This window comes from Hemicordylus capensis, chromosome 2 (genome assembly GCF_027244095.1).
Source record: "Hemicordylus capensis ecotype Gifberg chromosome 2, rHemCap1.1.pri, whole genome shotgun sequence".
NCBI lineage: Eukaryota > Metazoa > Chordata > Lepidosauria > Squamata > Cordylidae > Hemicordylus > Hemicordylus capensis.
Window position 1 is genome coordinate 312,395,540 of NC_069658.1, and position 17,551 is coordinate 312,413,090.

Consider the following 17,551-nt stretch of genomic DNA (forward strand, 5'->3'; position numbering starts at 1 on the left):
AAATGGCATCAGCGCATGTGTCAACGCCATTTGAAGGGCCAGCAAGCTGTTACTGGCTCCGCAAATGGCATTGATTCATGCGCAAGCACCACACGAAGGATGCTGGGGGAAGCATTGTGTCGCTCCCGCAGGGCATTTTAAAAGGGACTGCGGCACAGGCTGCCACTTTCATGGGGATGTTTCTCTTAGAACAGCACTGCGACGGGGTAGCATGGGGTGGCAGAGGCTTGCCAGGAGGGGCAGGCAGGACCTGCCTGCCGCCTCTTAAGAGAACCCCTCCCCGCCCCCTGGGATGTGTCCAGAGTATTTCCTGCCTACTGCTCCTGGTCTCTGCATTTTGACAGTTGCATTTTCTAGTATGTGAGTGTGGATACAAATATGTTTTTCAATACTGTGGCTGACTTCCTAACAAGCAAAGCACATGGTTAATGAGGGAGTGTGGGGATGTGAGTGGGGCTCATGTGTGATTCCCACTGTCCCTCTACCTGCATGCATTTGGCAAGTGGCTGAAATATTCTTGCTCTGTCTCTACTCTGAAAGTGCTGTGGAAGAGAGGAAAAACATTGCTGAGGGTCAGCGACATGTTTCATCTCTTCTAGAGCACTCCTAAGTGTGGGCAAAGCATGGACATTTTGCCAGCTTACACAATAGTGTGCACATAGAGGGACTGGATGGAGCAGTTGTGCACAAGTTCCAGTTGCATTCCTGAAGTCCCTCATTAACCAAGTCTTGGTTAGGATATCAGCCAATGTTTTTTAATTTAGCAGCACTGAGAGTCTCATTCCATGTACCTGTCCTGCCAATTACAGATGGAAAATGCATGCTGTTTTTTGATACCAAGATTCATGTAGGTATCAAAAAATTAACATGTGGAGCAGTTCTAACATTTTCTTGAACGGCTTCTTTTAAAATAAAGACAGAATTTGCTTTCAAGTAAGCACAATATTTAATTACTGTTTATTTTTATAGGATGGAGGTGTTCACACATTACCTGTTCCAGTCGCAAACCAGCAAGAAGTAGACATTTATGTTCCAATCACCCTTTCACCAAGCATTTTGACATTTCCATGGCAGCCAAAAGCAGGAGCCTATCAATATACAATAAAGGTATGTGTTGAAAGCTATTTAAATACAGAAAACAGTTACTTTAGCTATAGCTATCAGCTACTTTGTGATCCTTGCGTTTCTTATCAACTTTTGAGGCTGCAACCCTATTTTGATTAGAGAATGGAATTTTGCTACTATTGTGCCTCAATCTGACACCTGCTGTTTTAAAAGCTGCATTCTGTTTTATGACACAGTCTTATGATTAAGGACTTTTCCTTTAAACTAAGTATGATTGCAAAACATAACCTGTGGTAGGAGAAAGTGATGAATGGAAAACAAATAAAAATGCTTGTGGTTTACAGCATGTAGGCTTCATAAGTTAGCAGCTATATTGACTGCCAAGGAGATATCCAGACTCCAGAGAAGAATGAGCATCTCCCTAAAGCACTGACATTGACACACTTCACTTCCTCTGCTTCATTCACTATAGCAATAATATTGTTATTGGAAGGCAAAGGCCATGGCTTTATTTACTGTAGATCTTCCAACCATGACTTTTCTTCATGTTTTTTGCATTTTCAAGGAATAAGCTTAACCAGAGCTATCTTTTTATAAAAAGATTTTTGAGGGAAATAAATTCTATTATTCAAGCAATGTGTTTTTAAATAGGTAAAACAATTAAGGTTGTAGTTTACAAGATTTTCAGTCTTCCCTTCTCCCATCTATGTGAAATATACATACTGAACAGTTAAACTGATATATTAAAAACAGAAAAGCTAGGGCTCATTATTTTGTCAAACTGTTTTGTTAACCATCTGAAAGTAACATAGTTATATTATTAAAGGTCTATAAGGCTAAAATCCTATGCACTTTTACCTGAAAATAAGTCGCACTGTATATAGTAGGACTTACTTTTAAATAAATGTGTATAGTAACCGACTATAATATGTTCAAATGTTGGAGCTACCCTGGATAATTTGTTCCCTCAAACTCAAATCAAAACAGGGAGTGTAAAATCCTGAGTAGATGCAATACAGGTGGACCTCAATATTCGTGGAGGTTCTGTTCCCAGCTGCAGCCATGGTTATGGAAACTGCTCATATTGAGGCATTGGAGCTATGGGATCACACGGGTTAGGTTCCTTGTCAGTCAAAAATCAGCCAGTTTTCAGGGGGAAACATGGGGGTAAGCTCCTTACCCTGCTTTGCTGCTCCGCCCGAGTCATGCTGTGTCTCAGAATGCCCCCAAATCAGCTGAAAATCGATTTTAATTTTTTAAAAAAATTTTTTTAAAATTAATTTTAAAAAACTTAAATAGAGCTATTTTGTGGCTCCGACGAACAAAATGGCAACCAGAAATTATCTCCACGGTCATTTCTGGCCACCCCGTGGATACGTGAGGTCAATGTGTTTTTTTCTTTCTCCCCCTGCATATGCCGAGGTTGGGTATCTTTTACCCGACCGCAGATACACGAATCCACAGATACCAAATCCATGGATAATGAGGTTCTTCTGTATTTTACATTTGATGAAAAATGGAATTGTGGAATATTGTTGCTAAATATTTTGAAACTGGAGCCAGTTGTCAAAAAAACTTCTTTGATGTGTCTTCTACACAAATGGGCTATGCGCCTGTGCAGAGACCTCGTTGGAATCTAACAAGCTCAATTCTCATGCTTTGGGCGGGAACCCCGCCCCCAGCCGCTATATGCGGCTTCACCATTCCTCATCCCCTCATTCTTTCTTCATCTGCGCTTTAGTGAACATTGTGAGTCTGCAGCTTGGCAACAAGTAGATCTGGATCAAGTTCCATCGAGATCCATAAGAATGGGTTCTGCGCCTGCACAGAGACCATGTGGTAGCCATGCCTCAGCTTGTCGAGGCATCCAAGCCCCGCCTCCACGCTAGCAGCATGCTATTTAAGGGCAGGCTGGGCGCCATCCTCCTCAGTTCTTTTCTGACCGCCATAGCATTTAGACTTCGGTCTGCCGCCTCCTGTCGTTTAAGTTCCTCCATGAGTTCATCTGTTCTTTAAAAAACAAACAAAAAACCAACCCAAAACACACACACCCCTTTGATTATTCAGTGTATGACCTTGGACTGTCTGACGATCTACGTTTTGGCAAATTGACACGTTTTGGCTGACGGACTTGACTGGTTTATTCTGACTCGGAATGCCCCTGACCACCCAATTGCGCACCCCATTATGGCTGAGGAGAAAAAGTCCTTCAAAAGGTGCAACGGCTGTAAGGCTAAGCTCCTCTCAAAGGACTTACATGACTTGTGCTTACTGTGCTTGGGAGAAGAGCACAATGTCTCAACCTGTCGAATATGTTTGTCTTTCTTGAGGCAAACGCGCAAAAATAGAGTGCTTCGTTTAAGGGCTGCCATTTATGACGATGTCTTAAGTCCATCGACACTGGGCAAGCCGCATTCGTCGGCTTTGAGGTCAAAATCGCCCGCGAAATCGGTCTCAGCACCTCCCTCGATATCAACCCCCATCGGTCGAAGTCCACTAAATCGACCCCGGTGTCAACGCTGGCCCGTCCGGCATCGCACCCCTCCGCTTCAACATTGATGGCGCGCACTATTTCTACGACACCGTCCTCAGCGTTGAAATCTGCTCATGTACCACTGAAGCTTACACACTCGGCCTCGACATCCAAGCAATCTCTCTCGGCGTCAAAGCGTCCCAAGTCTAAGCACCGCGCTGACACCCACACCATCGCCTCCGTCAGCTTCGCATTCATCCATGGCTATACGCCACTCCCCAACATCGGAACCGTCGCCAGGGACTTTGGTGTCAACGACCCAACCTCCATCTCTAACACCGTTCTTTTCAACATCGAGAGCCAGGTCCCTGTCTCTCCGATCTCTTCTTCGGACACCGATCTCTTCTTTGGCTCCAACTTCACCGAGACCCCGAAGTACTGCACCGCTGGCGTTGACTCTCCATACAAGGGACTGGCATTTGATGGCATCGGACTTTTCAGTGAAGCCACAGATTCAACTATGGAGCAGCTCAAGAAGTCAAAATTCACTGCCAAGACATTTACAGCTCAAGCCTCCACTTCGTCCTACAACCCAAAGTATCGGTCTTACTCGGGAAGGCAATGATCTTCTTTCTGCCAGCAAGACCGTCGAGACTTCAGGAGACCATACTCAAGAACAAGTCCTCTCAGTCTCAGAGATCCAAGCAGCCTGATTCCCAGAAGCGTCTTTGAGATTCAGGTCTGCCCACGGACACCACTCCACTCCCCATCCCCACCAGCAGAGGCCTTACCACCAGCGCCAAGCAACAACACCAAGCTGGCAAGCCATGCCCCTGTATGGCACCACATAACATCAGAGCGGTGGTACTTGAAAATCATTTCGGTGGGCTACGCTACAGAGTTCAAGTCCCTTCCACATTATTCGGGGATGAGGATCACTCCATGCTCAGACACCTTACGGGAGCAGGTGCGGGAGTTGTTGGAGAAGGGTGCAATCACCCCGGTTCTGTGGGTACGCAGGCGGGAGGGATTCTACTCCTGCTATTTTCAAATTCCAAAAAGGGATGGGGGGATCCATCCCATCATGGATCTCCGCCACCTGAACAAGCTGACCAAGTAAGGAAATTTTGAATGATGGCGTTGCAAGAGATACATCCGCTGCTCCAGGGCGAACAATGGCTTGCAACTCTGGACCTGAAAGACACCTACTTTCACATCTTCATCAGAGAGCATCACAGAAAATATCTCCGCTTCACTGTGGGAGATCAAGTGTACCAATACACAGTGTTGCCATTCAGACTCTGTACCCACCCCCCCCGGGTCTTCACCAAGTGTATGGCTGCAGTGATCACCCATCTCAGGACCCAGGGGGTCACTATCTACCCGTATTTGGACGACTGGCTTTTGGCGTCCGACAGCAGAGGAGAGTTACTTTCGCAGATTCAGTGTGTATTATCACTTCTCCAAGAACTCGGTCTCGAGGTAAATTGGAAGAAGTCGCACCTAGAGCCATCCCAAAGGATCACCTTCATTGGTGCAGTCTTGGACATGATGGCACAAAAAGCATATTTGCCAAGGGACAGGTTCGACTCTATCCAGAATCTGGTATATCTCTTCCAACAACAACCCAGACAACCTGCATGACTCCTACAACGTCTTCTTGGTCTCATGGCATCATGCACAGCAGTGGTTCCTTATACTTGCTTGAAGATGCGAAAACTTCAGCTCTGGTTCCTGTCCATCTTCCATCCCATACGGGACGGCCAAGGGAAGCATCTGGAGTTGCCTCCACAAATCCTGAGATCTCTAACCTGGTGGTCAACTCTGAGAAACCTTCTGAGTGGGGTTCCCTTCAGAAATCCATCTCCGACAATTTTGATGACAACCGACGCATCTCTCCTCGGTTGGGGGGCTCACTGCAATGGTCATCGAACGCAAGGGAAATGGTCCCGGGCGCAGTCCCAACTTCATATCAATTTTCTAGAATTACTGGTAGCCTTTCAAGCTCTGCAAGCTTTTCTGCCGCTCGTCCACGACCAAGTGGTGCAGGTGCAACTCGACAGCCCTGGCATACATCAACTGCCAGGGGGGGACTGTGTCTCGAAGCTTGTGTGCCCTAAGTGTTTAACTGTGGCATTGGTGTATCCAGCATCAAGTCACGCCCGTGGCGATACACATCAAGGGCCTGGACAACGTCCTAGCCAACCATCTCAGTCATGTATTTCTGCAGGAACATCATCACGAATGGTCCCTCAAGGAGGACTGTATAGCCCCCCTCTTCCGCCGCTGGGTTCAGCCAACCATAGACCTCTTCGCGTCTGCCCTGAACACGAAATGTGTACGCTACTGCTCGAGGGCGGGACACGACCCTCAGTCCCTGGGGATGCTTTCCAACTGGATTGGAATCGGGATGCTTTCCAACTGGATTGGAATCATGATCCCTCCACATCCTATAATCAAATGGGTGGTTGCCCAGCTACTGACCTCCCTCACTTCGGGGATTCTGGTAACACCCTGGTGGCCCCACCAGCCATGGTTTCCTCAAGTACTCAAACTATCCCAGGGTCACTTTCTTCATCTCCCTCAAACACCGGACCTCCTGTCCCAAGACGACAGAGTGGTCTTTAACCCAGACATGCAGACTCTCCGTCTCACCGCTTGGCTAATCGGATGTTAGACCATATCCTGCTCAATCAGCGCAAATCTTCCACCAGACACAACTACTCAAGTAAATGGTGCAGATTCAAGTTTTATGCAAGAACACATGGGTTCCTCCCCTTGCGTGCTTCTATACGAGATGTTCTGCTGTATCTGACCACCTTGAAGTCTCAAGGCCTGGCCAACGTCTCTTTGAAGGTCCACCTGGCAGCACTTTCATCAAAACATCCGGGCTGGGAGGGGAAGACCTTGTTCTCACACCCACAAAGTAAGGCCTTCCTGAAAGGGCTCTCTAATGTATATCTGCCCATTCGGGCTCCGGTCCAACCTTGGAGCATTTCCCTAGTTCTCTCATCGCTAACTCAGGCTCCTTTTGAGCCCATGGCCTCTGCACCCCTGAAGCTTGTTTCCTTTAAAACTGTATTCTTGGTTGCCATAACAACGGCACAAAGGGTGAGCGAGCTGACTGCACTGAGAGTGGATCCGCCCTTCACTAGATTATTTCCGGAAAAGGTCCTGATGCGTCTGGATCATGATTTTTTACCCAAAATTGTTTCAGACTTCCATCTGAACCAGGATATAGTCCTCCCCATATTCTTCAGGAGCCCTTCAACCACGTTGGAGCAATCTATGCATGCACTAGACATTTGCAGAGCATTACTATACTACCTGGATAGAACTAAAGACTTCCGCTCATCTCCTCGCCTCTTTATAGCCTACAAAGGCTCTAAGAAAGGCACGAACATCACCAGGCAGAGATTATCCTCATGGCTGGTTGAACTCATCAAGTTTACCTACCACTTGCCTTTCGGGGATATCTTTCAAAGACATTTGCAAAGCAGCTACGTGGTCCTCGGAGATACCTTTTGTAAAGCACTACACGCTAGATGTACGCTCTGCTGTGGAGGCTAACTTCGGGAGAAGTGTTCTAAAAAGGGTGTTACAATAGCTTCTACTGCACCCTCCACCTTTGAGGGAGCTAGCTAAACACTCATTCTTATGGATCTCGACGGATCTCGATCCAGATAAACAGGTTGCTTACCTGTAACTGATGATCTGGGAGAGATCCGTCGACATCCATAAGACCCTCCCGAACCACCCCTCTGCAGTATGGCTAATCTAGGAGCGTAATGGTGTGTAGGCTGTTTTTTCTCCCTATCCACATATTCTTGATGAACTCACCTTCACATCTGGATGGTCGTCCTCCACGGCGGTCATCCAAAGAACTGAAGAGAATGGCGCACAGCCTGCCCTTAAATAGCATGCTGCTAGCGTGGGGGGGGGGCCTTGGATGCCTCGACAAGCTGAGGCATGGCTACTGCGTGGTCTCTGTGCAGGCACAGAACCCATTCTTATGGATGTCGATGGATCTCTCCCAGATCATCAGTTACAGGTAAGCAACCTGTTTGATATTGCTAAACCCCTTGTTGTTTTCTCCCTGCTTCTTTACAAATTTCATTTCTTTAATCTTTGCATAGTAGTGGTATCAATTTTATCAATTTTTATTATGGCTGTTGGCCAGCAGAAATAGGAGTAACAAATATTCCCAATACAACGATCAATAAACAATGCTAAAGCACTTAATAGGGACCTTAACCTGATGGCAATGTAGAAAAATTTAGCGCGTAGTAGTGGTTTTTCTTTGGCGTTTTGTTTGGTATCAGACAAACCAGGTAATGCCTCAGGACAGCACCGAGGGTCTTTACAAAATGTCTGGCCCCGGTAGTGGCATTTCTGCAGGAGCAAGGTTTGCAGGTGCTGCCGTAACTAGACGATTGGCTCATTGTAGCGAGCACCAGGTGTGCGGTCCTGGACGCCCTTGAGATTGTGGTCGATACTCTGCAGGAGCTAGGTTTTCAAATCGACTTGGGGGAAAAATCAGTTGGAACCCACCTGTCAAATTTGGTTCATTGGACTAGTATTTGACACAACCTTGGAAAAGTTCTTCCTTCTGATGGGCTGCATAGTTACTCTCCAGAGGCTGGCGACAGTTTTCCTAGGTGGTGGCCCATAGACTATACATTCTATTCAGCGCCTCTTGGGTCACATAGCATTGAGTACACACGTACTACCTCAAGCACATCTTCAAATGCGCATCATTCAGAGATGAGTTTTAGACGTGTTCCATCTCCTTCAAGATCCAGGCCTCGATGGGTACGGGCGGCAGCGGCGGAGTGGTGGATTGAGTTTCGGCACTTGAGTGTCAGTACTCCTTTTCAGGCCCCCTGAGCCCAATGGATAGTCATGACAGATGCATCGGAGCTCAATTGGGGGGCATTCCTGGAAGAATTCATCTGAGTGGACACTGGTCTCCCAAAGAGAGGACTCGACACATCAATTATCTGGAGCTGTTGGCCGTTTTCAATGCTCTCAAGGGCTTCCTGCTCCTGATTTGGGGTCATTCAGTGATAATACTTATAGATAATACGGTGGTGAAAGCCTACGTCAATCAACAGGGTGGCACATCCTCAAGGAGCCTTCTGTTCCTGGCTCTGGACCTTTGGGATTGGTGTGTGGCAATGCGGTAATGCCTCAGGCAGTTCACATACAAGGTTCCCTGAATATTCAGGCAGACACTCTGAGCAGGATGACAGTGGTCTCCCACAAGTGGGCATTGCATCCGGGTGTTTTGAGGGACATATTTGTAACTTGGGGGCTCCTAACTCTAGATCTAGTTGCGTCCAGGGACGATGCACAATATGCCTTCTATTGCTCCTGGGGGGGGGGGGCGAGGGTTCTCTAGGCAATGCCTTCGTCTGGTCTTGGACGGGCCCTCTTCTGTATGTGTTCCCCCCGTTTCCCCTCATTTTGAGGGTCCTACACAAATTTAGGGTGGATCAGGCCTGAGCAATCCTGATAAGCCCTGTGGTGGCCCAGGAGGCCTCAGTTTCTGACCCTGAGGTGCTTGGCAATGGAATGGAAATGCCTACCTGTCCTGCCGGACCTGCTGTCATAGGAGAAGGGACAGGTGTGCTACCCAGAGGTTCGGTTCCTCCATCTGACAGCATGGAAGGTCCTGCCAGCTTCCCGTTGAGACTTAAGGAAGTTTTGGTTGCTGCTAGAAAGCAGTCCACGCGGAAGTCCTACAATCACAAGGGGACTCGTTTCACTTCCTTCATCTCCCTAAATGGGTTTGATGCATTTAATCCATCTGTACGGAATATATGTAACTATCTATTGTCCCTTAAGGAATCTGGTTTACAGCTTTCATCCTTTAAGGTATATTTGGCTGCCATTGTGGCATGTTCCCCCTCTGACTGGGCTTCATGGTTTAAAGATCTGGTGGTAAAATGTTTTCTGAAAGGTTTAACACACATGTTCCCAGATGATCTGGTTATGTCACCGGCTTGGGACCTGTCAGTAATCTTGGCTGGTTTATTACAGCCGCCATTTGAGCCTTTGGCTTCAATTGATCCCCATCTCCTGACCTGGAAGGTCGCCTTTTTGGTGGCCATTACCTCCACCAGGAGAGTGAGTTAAAGGCCCTGAGGGCTGACCAACCGTACCTTCAGTTCCATAATGACAAGGTCGTACTCAGGACAGATGTCAAGTTCCAGACCAAAGTGATGTCTATGTTTCACCATTCGTCCCCACTCATTTTGCCCATGTTTTTTCCAAATCCTTCATCGGATGCGAAAAGGAGGTTACACCATTTAGATGTTCGAAGGTCGTTGTCCTTCTGTGTTCAGAGGTCTGCTGAGTGGAGAAAATCTCCTTCCTTATTCGTTCGGTATGATGGGCCACGTAAATGTCTCCAAGCCAATCCATGTCTAGGTGGATAGTGTCCACAATTGAACTTTGTTAGTAGTTGGCTCATAAGCAGTTGCCTACAGCAGTTAAGGCACACTCTGTTAACTCTGTGGCCGTTGATTGTGCGGTCCCATTGGACACTATATGTCAGACAGCTACTTGGGCTTCGTACTATTCCTTTATCCATCATTATGCAATTGATACCAGGGCACGGAATAATGCTGTGTTTGACAGGAGTGTCCTTCCATTTTCAGTTGATGTAGTTGTTTCTGAAATAAACAATCTGGCAGATTATATTTGCTTCTGTTCTTCCCTCCTCCTTGGGTGCTAGCTTGTTATGGGCCCATTTTTGTTGAAGAACAACACGTCGAAGAACAACAGGTTACTCACCAGTAACTTTGGTTCATCAAGTGGTCCTCTGTACTTCTACACACCCTCCCGTCCTCTCCGCAGGGGTCACTGAAGCTGGACTCTGTGACTGAGGGGATGAGGAGTGGCGCAACCACATATAGCGGCTGGGGGTGGGGTTCCCTCCCAAAGCAGGAGAATTGAGCTTGTTAGATTCCAATGAGGTCTCTGTACAGGAATATAGCCCATTTGTGTAGACATACAGATGGCCACTAGAAGAACCAAAGTTACAGGTGAGTAACCTGTTGTTATCAAGAATGCAGTCTTAATAAGTTTCCTTTGGTCTTGATTTGGAAATTCTTTCATATTCACTTTTTCTCAGACATGAAGATAATTCTCTTACTGCAAAAAGTAATATATAAACAAATCATTAAATCAGTTATGTAATAAAATATCCAACCTGGCTCCTGCTCAGACACCAATACAGAAAGAATAATTCTGTATAGCTTGGGAACTTGAAAAGCTTATTTCCAGTGTGAGTCATATTGTTCCTTTATTTATTGTTCCTTTGCTGTATTCCTCATTCTTTAGGTCCACCACAGCAGCCACACTCTTTTTATTTGATTAATTGATTCATTAATTGATTCATTAAAAGGACCATGTTCTGTAGCATAAGGGAGAGGAACAAGAGCTGCACCCTTGGAGAGAGGCTGCTATAGAACTCCGCCAAAGGCTTGTCCTGCAGCCCAGCATGTATGGAGCAGGAGCATTTTTCACTGCTTGCCCCTTCCTCCAAGTACCTTTATCTTCCAGAAATATGTCCCTCAGGGACATTTTTCTGGAACTTCTTATTTCACATCATAATGCTGCAGAAAATGTCAGCCACTATTTATATTCCATATTTCCGACCATAATGAGACCCTCAAGGCAGCTAACAATTATCATAAAAAACATATTGTAAATACCATATTTTTTAAAAAGTACAAAGCAATTGAACAAACCACCAGCGGCAGGAACATTAAATGAGCCTTAGCCGACCAAGTGAACGGGAGGATCAATTTTCACTGCTTTTCCCTTCCTCCATAAGTGCTATTTACTTTCCAGAAATATGCAGCCATCAGGGACATATTCCTGGAAGGCAAAAAGCACTTACAGAGGCCGGAGAGAGCAGCAAAAATCATTCCCCCACATGTGCATGCTCTTCTGCTTGAGAAGACTGGCCAAGTTAAGAGCAGTCTCTCCTTGTGAAAACACACCTCCTGCTGCATCCTTGGAAAAACACTGTTTCGGGTGGAGGCCATTATGCTACATAAATTAGCTGTTACAAAACCTGACAAATACATAATCTAAGGTTCCAATATGGTATGAGTGTATTTATTGTTTTAGATATATACTAGCTGACCCTGCACAGAGCATCTCCCCCCACCCCCCACCTTCTGCTCCACTCTTCACTTCCAGGCCCAGCCGCCTCTCCTCCGCACCACTGCCCCCCCACTCCCCCCCCCTTCCTGGGCCAGGCCTATCACTGCCTCTGACCTCTGCAGCCAGGCCTGCCGCTGCCGTGGCAACCAATCCTTCTGGCTGCGCCTCAGCCAATCAGGTGCGTCCACCGCCCAGCCAATCAGTTGATCCCGCACAGAGCATCTGTGTGCTCTTTGGGGCCAGCTGTTACCTCTTCTTCCCCACCTTCTACCCCAGTCTCCGCTTCCGGGCCCATCCACCTCTCCTCCCCACAGCCACTTCTGTGTCCCCCCCTTTCTTTCTCCCCTCCTGGGCCTAGCCTCCACAGCATCTGTGCGCTCTTTGGAGCTGGCAGTTACCTCTCCCCCGACCCCCACCTTCTGCCCCAGTCTCCGCTTCCTGACCACAGTTGGCCTGTGCCAGGCCCAGCCGCTTCTCTGCCCCACCACCACTTCTGCCCCCCCTCCACTTTCTTTCCTCGCTCCTGGGCCTTACCTCCGTGGCTGGGCCTGCCGCTGCCATGGCGACCAATCCTCCTGGGTGCGCCTCAACCAATCAGGTGCCTCCGCCGCCCAGCCAATCAGCTGGGTGCCGGGACACACATTCCAAGGCACACCCAGGAGAATTAAATATATAGATGATGCTTTGGGCAGATTTTGCCTATTGAATATTTTTTTTTTACATTAAATAATTTTAAGTCTAGTTGGTTTGGGGGCAATTTATTTTGTTTCAGTTTTCTGTTACATGTTTTAGCAAATTTATGGCATGATCCAATTCATAACCTTTGTGTCCCATATATACAGCTCCTTGCTCTTGTGAAAAGAGCAGGTCAGCAGGAGGGAATCCACATACAGAATAGTTCAAGGAGAGATGAGGAATTGTTGCTTTAATGGATTGTGTTATTAGTGTTTTTCTCTTTGCCCTAATTAATTACACTGATCAGATTAACAGTAACAGTATGCTACTTACAATGGCGAGGAAGCTCTGTGCTTCTGTATTTTTATTCAGCTATGGAGCTGAAACAGATGGTATACAACTTTGATATCCATTACATACACAGTTATCATGCTGCTTGATGTGCAAAGTCATTCATCTTTCCATAGTCACAGGCTATAAAAACAGTGTAAATTGCATCTCCTTGCCCAGCCTACAAAAATAACATCTTCAGAAATTTAACATAATCTGTTGTAGCCTGGATAGTTTTGATTTCAGGAAAGAGCCTAGATCTGAAGAGACAGATTTTATAGGTACTGGATCCTTTGCGGGACTGACTGAGGATGTAATGCGTAAATGTGTTGAGACCTCTGTGAGACTCATAGTCAATACAGACACTTTCCATTGTTGTCAGTCACTGACTTCTGGTGAATTTCTGGAGCTATGAGTATACGCCACTAACCTCCCCTTAAAGCCAAAATAGAGACATGATGACAGCAAGAAATCAATTTTCTCCCTTTTCTCTGACCCCTTTTACAATTTGTACTTTTCACCAATTCCCGTTGGTGGAAAACACTTTCAGCAGTACATAGGTTAGCTGCACTGAGACTTAAAATCATTCAGTTGGATGTTTCAGGCTCTTGGTAAAAGGAAATTAATCGGAGTTCTAAAAATGCAGGACTCTCATAACCTGGGCCTCTTGTGTGCTGACTTGTGAAATGACGTGCTGACTATAGGCATTATTAATCACTGAGATATCTCTGATTATCAACATTTTAGTAGGTGAGGGACAACCAAGAGAAAGAGAGAGACTTATCTGTGGCCGTTGTAACAATGGGCAGCAATCTATGTGTAAGATTAAAAAGAATTGGTGTATCAATAGCTAATGTTTCCAGTTTAACAGAAGGCTGTTTCTTTCAATGAATTTCTGATCTAGCAATACCGTGATAGACTATTGATATAATCTGAGTAATTTGTTTTGTGGTGGCACATGTATGAAAGCCAAGATACCTCAGTAATAATAACTAATGTTGTGATTTGTTTATGGTCTAGGCTCATGGTGGAAGTGGCAATTTCACTTGGTCCACATCTGACCAAAATGTTGCTACAGTAACAGTCAAAGGAGTAATGACAACTGGAAATGAGATTGGTGTCAGTGTTATACGTGCCAGTGATGTTCAGAATCCATTATATTATGGAGAAATGAAGGTAAACAATACATTTTGCATCTGTTTGCAAGAATCCCTTATCAAAAGCTGCAGAGAAAACATGTGGTGTTGTCAGTTGAGAAGCAGAGGAATTTCATAGTCTTGACCCTTCCAGTATCTAGGGACTTCTGTACGTGAGCTTCAGAGCCGGCAGGAAATGTTGGACATGCTTTTCTTCTCTTTCAGGAAAAGGCTTTCCTAGATGAATTATATCCACAATCTGAACTGAGCACATTTAACCCTAACAGTATTTAAAAAGCAGTTTGGCAACCATAGCAGTTTGGCAACCATCATTACAGGGGTGTAGCAAGGTTGTAGTGGGCCCAGAAGCAAGATTTTAAAATGCCCCAACCTTAATGAAGCTCAGCTCATGAAGTAAAGAAATCTTAAATGAAGCTGAATAGTGGTAACAAAAAACACAGTAAAATGTATGTATATAAAACCTATGTGCCACAATAGAACATCATCCTAAATTATTTTTTTAAAGGTTTTGTATATTGTGGATGATGCAAGTCATTTAATGGTACTAGAGAAAGACATGCTGTTCTAGTAGCTCCAGGTATTAACACTCACATCAATTTCGGAGGATGAATACAACTGAAGCGTACCCTGGGCGGGTGCATGGCTGGAGGAGTCAGTCATGTGACTTGCCTCTGGGGCCCCCCCCCCCAAGGCAGTGGGCCCCCAGACAACTCTCTCCCCTTGCCCTATTATAGTTACACCTCTGCATCATTAAGGGATAGAGCAGAATTCATACATCACCAACATCCTTTATACAGCTAGATCTCAAACAGTGCACTGTTTTGTCCGTGGAGCCAATGCTTTATTAGTGTTGACATGTTAGTATCTAGCTGCTGTAGATACTATCACCCTATAGAAGCTGATTTGAGAAACTGTTCTACACTCCATGCAAATTGTGTATTGGCGACACTTATGCACAAGCACACAAACTTGCACAAGCACACAGAATAAACTCATCTAAAACATTATTTGGCTAGAAAGGGAAGGAGGCTTCTTAAAATGCCTTCCAAATGATTGATTTTTCCTTATATAATGAAACCAGAATTCGTTTAAGCTTCTGTGAGCTGGGTTTCTCAACTTTCAGCTACAGTTATAGATAATATAATAACAACTGAGTTATATATTTTTATATATAATGACCGATCCATAGGGCTGGACATGAGGATTCCTGCACACTCATCTGACAACAAATAGGGGAAGTTATATTTGGAGTTATACTAATTTATTGGGGTACTGGATTCTTACCTCCCAAACATCCAAAAGATGATTGTCACTGTCAGAGTTGACCATATCAAATATCTATAATGAAATGATATGCAAACCCTATATAGCAGGCTTCCCCAAACTGCAGCCCTCCAGATGTTGCTGAACTACAACTTCCAGCATACCCAGCCACAAAAAATTGTGTCTAGGGATGCTGGGAGTTGTAGTTCAGCAACATCTGGAGGGCCGCAGTTTGGGGAAGCCTGCTATATAGCAATGATCACCATGTATGCAGAGCTTGATACTAAAAGTGTGTGTTGTGGGAGAATGAGCTGTTTTAGCCCATATAGGTAAGATCCAGAAGTCACCTAATGGCACAGCAGGGAAATGACTTGACTAGCAAGCCAGAGGTTGCTGGTTCGAATCCCCACTGGTACCCTATATCGGGCAGCAGCGATATAGGAAGATGCTGAAAAGCATAATCTCATACTGCGCAGGAGATGGCAATGGTAAACTCCACCTGTATTCTACCAAAGACAACCACAGGGCTCTGTGGTTGCCAGGAGTCGACACCAACTCGATGGCACACTTTACTTTCACTTTAGATAAGATCCAAATATGCCTAGCATGGAGGCACACTTCTGCTCATGCAAGGTGGATTCCTCAATTTCTGCTGATTTTTCTCTTTTACTACAGTCCCCTGTGCCCCATCCCACACTGTTCCAGAAGTTCTCCCCCACAACCATCAGTGTTGGATTTTGAGGAGGAGAAGTAGAGAGGAGATTGTTGCAGAGCCTCACTGATGAAGCAAAATTCCACTCACACCTGTCTAGATCCATCCCAGCATGTTTTTGCACAATAAGATTACATTCATCAATGATATCATACACACAATTCAGTAAGGTGAAAACAAATACATTAGTCGACACCAGGTCAATTGTTCCTATCAAATTCTGTGGATAGCAGCCAAGACACTTTTAAGCACATATGTTTCTATGCACACAGAGATATTTTTTAAGGGTCCCCACCCCCACCCCCACCCTGATCACAGATCCTTTGTGCTACATCAGAACTGGTTGTTCCCATTCCCCCTGAATGCGGGGAGTGGCTTATTGAGTCGAAAAGATAATATAGCTATGCTGGAATGGGAAGCCCTCAGAAGCATTACTGAGTTTATGGAACTCTTTGAAGATTCAGCCTATGTCTGCTAAGCAAATGATACTTTAATAAAGTACCATAATAAAGTAACAATAGTGCTTTTCACACTATTTAAATTCTTGTATAACGTAGCTTTTAATAATAAAGATCTAAATACAGTGTTGGATCATAGCAAAAGCTAAACTGCTCTGCTTTCTATAGCCAAATTTAGTTCATATGATAAGGAGTTCAGTTCCTGCATCTTTTCACATGGATTAAAAGCAAGCCATTTAAAAAAAAATACTGTTGTGGCTTTTACATTCAGTTGGCCTGTTCAGATTTTAAAAATTGGATTTTATCTGAAATTTCCCCAAATATATAAAATCCAAATCCAATTTTTTACAAAAATTGGAATGGTAAAATCAGAATTAATTCCAAAATATCAAAATTAAGTTTGGAAATATTTCAGAACTAGCAAAATGGAATAGGTTTTTTACCCATAGAGGTGAATGGAAAACACACAAATAATCACTCAAAAATCACTGATTGGTCCTAGAGCCTTCAAACTTGCCACACATGTGGAGAAGGAGGTCAGGACCCACTATAGTGAATTTGAAGATAATTGGTCAATCCTGGTTTGTGGTGAATTTTTGAAATTATTAAAAAATGGCTAAAAACTGTGAAATCTGGCTTGTTTCAAGCCAGCACTTTACAAAAACAACTGAACCTATAGCCCCTCCTTGGACCATTGTTCCACCAGTAGAGGAATCTGCCTTTTCTTTCATGAAAAGGGGAACCTTTTGCCCCCCACTTATATATTTCCGGAGTATATGGATACACAGCTATGAAACCTGGCACACATGAAGTTCACATTGGTAAGACTCTCTATTGGTTTTTTTTCAAGGCTCTGGGTAAAAAAGGACAAAGATCCTTTGATTGGGGGGGAATTATTTTTAAACTAAAAATAGAACAAGAGCTAAAACTGTCTTGTTTCAAGCCAGAACTTTACAAAAGTTCTGGATCTGAAACCCTCCCTAGGACCATCATTTCAACCTCGTGTGGAGGAACAAAGACATAACTGATTTTATATTAATTTTGTTTTCCCCATTGCAGAAGCACACTGTCATACAATTGAAAGTACTTTGAAAGTTTCTGTTTTTGTGATCAGAAAGAAACTCTCACTTCCCCTTCTAGTCATTAAGAGATTAAAAGGTGTGAAGTCTTTTAAATCCCTTTTAAAAGTTCTGCCTGTTCCTGCAATTGGGAAGCGGGAAGAAATATAAAATCAAAGGAA

The 17,551-nt window shown here is 44.9% G+C and overlaps 1 protein-coding gene across 1 annotated transcript in view; it reads left to right on the forward strand.

Moving 5' to 3' along the window:
* NUP210 (nucleoporin 210) overlaps positions 1-17,551 on the forward strand; it is a 182,868-nt gene that overhangs the window by 60,338 nt on the left and 104,979 nt on the right. The window contains exons 11-12 of the mRNA XM_053299000.1: positions 970-1,107; positions 13,742-13,897. Of these exons, the coding sequence (XP_053154975.1) occupies positions 970-1,107; positions 13,742-13,897 (294 nt within the window). The remainder of the gene's footprint in view (positions 1-969; positions 1,108-13,741; positions 13,898-17,551) is intronic.